The 6,782-nt window shown below is 31.5% G+C and overlaps 1 protein-coding gene across 2 annotated transcripts in view; it reads right to left on the reverse strand.

Moving 5' to 3' along the window:
• Positions 1–2,654: 2,654 nt before the first annotated feature.
• Positions 2,655–6,782, reverse strand: part of LOC102584669 (uncharacterized) — a 4,806-nt gene continuing 678 nt past the window's right edge. The window contains exons 2-7 of one of the 2 annotated variants that reach the window (XM_015309838.1): positions 6,723–6,778; positions 4,853–4,999; positions 4,692–4,769; positions 3,842–3,907; positions 3,700–3,765; positions 2,655–3,617 (exon numbers count right to left, since the gene is read on the reverse strand). In XM_015309838.1, the coding sequence (XP_015165324.1) occupies positions 2,898–3,617; positions 3,700–3,765; positions 3,842–3,907; positions 4,692–4,769; positions 4,853–4,999; positions 6,723–6,778 (1,133 nt within the window). In that variant the 3' untranslated portion in view covers positions 2,655–2,897. The remainder of the gene's footprint in view (positions 3,618–3,699; positions 3,766–3,841; positions 3,908–4,691; positions 4,770–4,852; positions 5,000–6,722; positions 6,779–6,782) is intronic. The other variant, XM_006339254.2, reaches the window with a different exon arrangement.

Here is a 6,782-nt window from a genome sequence, read left to right on the forward strand (position 1 = left end):
CTTATCCGAAGACGAGAACAAAAATAGAAAAGTAAACAAAAGCATGGCACTGAAGTGAGGCAACTAGTGTTCAGAAATAAGAAGGATGTTTGACAAACAAGGAAAATGACATCTAATTTTTTTTATTGGTTCAACTTAGGAATGTGGGAGGTTGTTTGAAGTTTGAACTATGAAGTGTAATTAAATGTAAAAGATTGCTTGAAATTTGTACTATGAAACTTCACTAGCTGATGTTGGTTACATTAAAATTTTTAATATGACATACGCTACCAAAAACAACAAGACTTGACAAGCTCATGAATAATGTTGCACTCACTATTCTTTGAATAATGTTGTGTAAATCTTCAAGGTGAAATTAGGGTTGGTGAAAGGAACCTTCTTTGGGTCTTTTTTTAGATAATGATGAAATGTGGGAAAATAGTGAAATTAGGGCTCTTAAAACATCTATGTGGAGGTGGGTGGGCTGGGCGTGCACATGTGGTGGTCGATGTGGCATATTAATACACACATGTACTTTTGAACCGAGAGATAGTTTAAGGGTATACTTAATCTATTTCAACAGTTGAAGAGTTTTGATCCTTTTCCATTTAAGATATTAAATGAATTAATATATTACTAGTTGAATGAGTTATTAAGTATATCCAGCTAAAATTTATAAAACTTTTGTGGTACATTCTTAAGCTCAATGCATAAATAATTTCATTCGTCAAAATATGTCACTTCTTTAATTATATACGATAACTTTAATAAGTTACAAAACTCAAATATATTCTAATTGATATTGATGTATATGACAAAACATAAATGATATGTCGTATGTAAATTTACATATGTAATGAATGCTAAAATAAATACATAATTTTTTTTCAAAATTTAAATTAAAAATATCAAATAAATATATTTTTCACATCTATCTAAATGCTCACTGCTTTTTTGTTCGGTCAAATATTTGGTGAGTTTTAAAGTTTGTCAAATTCCAAAAATTGCAGCTCCCGGAAATTGAATTAGGCTAGTAAAGCGTTTACGTTATGCCCCTAATATTTTGAGGCTCAAAAGAAATTTAATAATAACTTCTATAATTTCAGTTTAACTTAAAACAATATTGAAGATGGTAAGAAAGGTACATAATTTTTATTTTTTTTTATATATAAAACTAGAAATATTTTATAACTTTAAATTAAACAACTCAAAATTTTCATATTGATAAATGAAATTTTTACAATAATATCCAAAATAATGTACTGCACATAAATGACTAAATTCTAAGTTACTAGAATTATCTCTTACTTTTATAAATAATAATACATTAATATTACTATTGGAAGTTAAATCCATTAAATATGTATGTATATATATTTAAAAGTTTTGATTAAAATTTAATTTTATAAGCCATTAATTTTATTGAGAATCACTTACCACTAATATGAAAATGGACCGAAATTACTAAATAGAAAAAAATTACATCTCTAGAAAGTACATCGAACACCAAAAGGATAAACAACAACAAATATAATATATGTTAGTGATGTTATTATTAGTTATGCTAACATTATTTTTATGCGATGTCTGATTTGATCTATTAAAAATAACATGCATGACATAACTTTTAAGAAAACAAAATTTATCTTCCACAAATATGAAATAAATTAAGGATGTCGAAAAGATTTTGAAAAACAATTGTGTCTTCAACCAAGCTAATGCATACATTAAAATCTCTTACATTGCTAATTAAGATTTCCCGTGTATTTTAGTTATACATAAAATAATACCAAAAAAGTTAATGCATACATTATTCTTTTCTAATCATCCTACCAAACGATCATTTTTATTTGATATTAAGCTATGTATAACTAATACAAGGAAAATCATGATAGCAATGCAAGTAGATTTGATGCAGATTTATAGCATGGTTAACTAAAATACAACTAACCCTTAAAAAAAACACATCATTTCCATCGCATTTGACATCCTTTCCATATTTGTAGAAAATATTTTTATAAATAAATATGCTTTAAAAAAATTATGCAATAATTCTATTATTTTTAATACACCAAATTAGATACTCCATAAAAAGAAATCTCAACATAACTAATGCAAGTCAATATCAGTATTATTATTATATCATATTCAATACTATTCTTATAGATTCAATCAAATAATATCCCCGTGAATAGACTTGTTCACTGGATAAGATATAATATTTCGATTTAAAAATCATTTGATGTAGCAACAAGATAATGCATGAATCATGATTCAAAGTTCTTTTTATAATAAAAAAAAAAGAGGCATTATGAGTTATGCCCCGTTAATTAATGCAAGAACCACGTACGATACAAAAATTATAATATGAGATTAAGATAATGTGTTCTGTACATTAGCAGTAACACTACCTTCGAGTTTATGAGACCACTAATACTTTTGGAATGTATAGTAATAAATTTTAACTAAAAGAATGATATAATCCATCCAAAGATCATTTGAATTTCAGAAATAACGAACATTCAAAATATCACACATTGATTAATCAAAAAGAAATTTAACAACAAAAACAAAAAAATTCGTTTGAAAACCTTCTCTCATTACACAACGAAAAGATATAAAATCAGACCGATTAAAATCTTACAAAATCATGTTATAAAACTAACCACGACAACTTGAAAAGTAGTACTTGAGCACGGTTCATTCCGTTTCTCGTTATTTATTCATTAATCTTTCACAAACTCATAGAAGCAAAGTACATAACGTATGTTAAAGAACGTATACGTAGTAAGTTATACATATCTATTGACGATCATAACAAACTCAAAATTCAAAAAGTTACTCTTTCCTTTTGGTTCTAATCTCATGTCTTCGGCATGACAGGCAGACAAATCATACTGATAGCAACATTTGACTTTTCATTTCATAAGCGCCTTCCACTTCCTACTAGCCTCTGCAGACGCGTTGTTAGAACATGTAACATGTTCTTGATGCATTTCTGTAGAGGCACCTGCTACATGCCCAACATCAGAATAAGTAACTTTGAAATCAGGAGTATATATATGTTGTTGAATGATCTCATTTTGTCTAGCAATAACTGGTGGTAGTACCAAAGGACTTGAAGTAGAACGAAATCCTGATAGTTGTCCGATTTCATCTAGTCGAAAATCCCTGCTGGTGTTGCAGTGAAGGAAGTCTATAGGCAAAGTATCTATTGAATCAGGAGTTTCTGTTTCAACTTTCGGAGGAGTTGCGTTTAGGTGATTTTCCATGTTGATCGTTGTTTTCGGAGTTGAAGTACTACATTCATGAACTGAGGAAGTCTTGTGTTGATCGTTAGGATATGAGGTCGTCCATGAATGAAGTGGATAACTTTGGGCATGGAATTGCATCTGCCAAGGAAAGGAAACTATATATAGAGGAGTCTCTGGAGCGGCGTTCATCATCACGGACTCCTCTATACTTTGGGTACCACTTTGTAATATGAGACCGTCAAAACACGGAAGAACGGTAGACAGAACGAGAGGCACTTGGTTATGCAGAGAAGTTGTGGATGTAGCTGAAGTAAGAGTTTCCACAAGAGTAGACTTACAATCATCATCTGTTTCCTCTACTTCAGTCTTTACATTTTTAGCTAGCTGCAATGAATCAAGTCATTTTTCGCATATGTAATTTGTTCATGTAACGCAAAGTCGATAATCTCCAATTAAACTAAGTTACCTGCATTCTCAAGTTACTGTTTTTGTTCTTCAACGATTTGTATTCTGCAGCAGCAAGTTCTTTAATCTATTCGTCAAAAATGACACTCAGCAGAAAAACGGCAGAGATAGCACAAATATATGAGTAAAGATATCACACATACCTTTTTCAAATTTTCATTCTCCAGTGCTAGATCATCTGCTTTTCTTCTCATTTCCTCTCGCATTGCCTTTTAAGGAAAAACTATCAGATTTTGACATGGTACAGTCTGTAGCCTCAATTTAATTAAGTTCTCCATCGATAACAAGAAACGTAGAAGTCCAGGGAATATGAAAATCCTATAAAGAATCATTGAACCATAAGGACTTTGTCAATTCTCATTCTTGTTAGGCAGATGATTTTGGTTGGAAGACGAGCGGTAAGGGTAGAACTGCAAGTCCCAACTGCAGTAGGAAGACACACTAATTATGTTTAAGTAGGAAGACACACTAATCATGTAAACATATTTTATTGGGACGTCTGTGGACACAACGGTTGCCTGATCACTCTAAATTAAGTGCATTGTTCCAAACTATTATCATGTTAAAAAAAAACATGTTATGTTATGTTCTCTAAGGAGAGTTCTCAAAGCACCAGCACAAACTCCGTTAGTTCACCAACGGCTTCAATTAGTTCGTAATGAAGTCGTTCAGCAAGTGTAGGCATAACCTTGTTTTACAAGAAAAGGGTCAACTGGAAACCTGGTAAGTAAATCATCCAACACATAAATTTCCTTCTTGCATGGTAAAATAAACAGCCGACTCGCATGCACATTAAGGGAATTGGGAATATAATAAAGTAAACGAAAGTTTGTTCTCTCTAAAAATCTAAAAATTTAAATTTGTTGATGAAATGATAACACTCTTAACAATGAAATATAAAAATGTCATAGCACCCTCAGTTAAGTAAGTTTGTGCCTTCATTTAGGGAGTGGTGTACGCAGAATTTGTAAGCGGTTGAGTATACCAGCATACCTGTCTACGATGAATTGTCCGCTTGGCAGATTCTCTGTTAGCTAATACACGGCGCATCCTTCGTTCTTCCTTCTCTGCCTGAGCAAACATGCTTTCAGTTTTAAAAAAAAAGAATTGAAACATCTAAGAAATAAGTATAAGAGACTGTAAATCTTTAGCACCTCAGTCAATTCCTGCCGCGATGTTCTTCTGGTAACTGGCGGTGGATAATTTAAATCACATACAATACTTGTTTTGAGTTCAGATTCATATCCAGCCTGAATAGCTACTTCTTGCTCATCTTCAAACTTTATGGCTATTCCTTGCTCCTTTATACACAAGAGAGCATCGGGGAATTCTATCAAAAGACCAGGAACAAATTGCAAAAGAAATCATATCTACTTAGACAGAAATGGCTTCAGGGGCACCTGTTACAAATACTTGCAGTACTGCCCAGTAACCAATTTGTTCCTGAGGTAAGGAATAACCAGTTACGCCAAAAGATGCACACACGAAGATACGTAAATGAAAGTTAAAACCTCGAAATGAAAAGTAAATTAATTCCCGTCAACATCTAAATTAAGTCCATATTGAAAAGCAAATGAGGAAACTAACCTGTGCCTCCTAGACATTCCGAGAAAACACGCAATAGAGTAGTTCAGCTCGGACTGTCATATCTTAAACTAACATAAAAAACAATTCACAATGTATGCCCTTAAAAAACTTAGTAAGTATAGATGTTGCATCCAAATCACCATTATCTCAATGCTGAAGAATTGAGTCCATTTCCTAGAGAAAATAAAGAGACAATACCCATTGGGCATTGAGAGTAGTCTCATGTTCCTCTTTTCCTCTCTCTTGCCAATTGTCAACACAATTAACTCAACTCGTCCTATAAAGGGATCACACTGGTGTGTTTGGTACAGAGGAAAATATTTTCTGGTTAGATCAAACTTCTTTAACGAAGAGGTTCTGAAAGTAGGGAAAATAAATTTCACAACTAGAATTTTATATCAATCATCTCATCTTGGTTCTCACGTCCACCCCACCCATAGCCTCCCTTTGAACTATACCAAATTGAATAACAATGCCCCCAATTAATAATTTGATTTAAAAATACCCCTGTCGTCGATAGTTTGATCGAATCAGATATCATTTCATCAATTAATATAGGATAATTACATGTATCTTCTTGACTAATACTCCTATGGTCTCACTTTATATGACTTACTTTCCTTTTTAGTCGTGACATATTTCTATATAACTTCAAAATATGCATTTTACCTATCGAATGATTTCTAGCGACACAAATATACTCGACTTATTTTAGACCACAAATTATAAAAGTATTTCTTATTTTATTTAAATAAGTGTCAAGTCAAACAAACTCATATAAATTTGGACAGGAGGAGTAATATAAGGTATATATAAATAAGATTATAGTAATTCCATCGTTAATTTCATTTTGATAACATAATGTTTTTTTAATAAAATAGACAATAGTTGTATTTCTTAATATAGGATAAACATTTGCTAATCAAAAAAATTATTATTAGAAAAAGAATTGACACTACCAAGAAATGAAACAATTATCTTCATTAGGAAAAAGGGCATTTTCGAATAGCTAAGTAACAATTTGGACATTTTTTAATCAAACTATTGCCAGAGGGATATTTTTAGAACAAAAATATTAACCGAGACATTTTTGTTCAATTTCGAATTGTTTGCATTTTTGACCCTTTTACGTAGACTATTATAAAAATATTTTTGAGACAACAATATTCTCTGTGTATCTACCAAATATCATAAAATAAGTAAACAAATTCAATAAATTTACTTGGCGGAAAATATTTTTCTTCGTACCAAACACACGTTAATATGATTGTATTGAAGCCATAGTTACAGATGTCCAGAGCTCGTACCTGAACTGATGAACACGAACGGTGAAGCAAACTAATTGGCACAATGCTTTTTAAATTATGTACTGTTAGTATCAGTAAGAAAAAGTGTGTCAGTTTTATAAATCAAAATTGAATACAATCATACGCATACAGTAATACGAGCATCGTCGGCGTCTACGGAGAATTCAATTTCACCGGCGGTATGATCTCG

This window comes from Solanum tuberosum, unplaced genomic scaffold, assembly GCF_000226075.1.
Source record: "Solanum tuberosum cultivar DM 1-3 516 R44 unplaced genomic scaffold, SolTub_3.0 scf00008, whole genome shotgun sequence".
NCBI classification, from domain to species: Eukaryota; Viridiplantae; Streptophyta; class Magnoliopsida; order Solanales; family Solanaceae; genus Solanum; species Solanum tuberosum.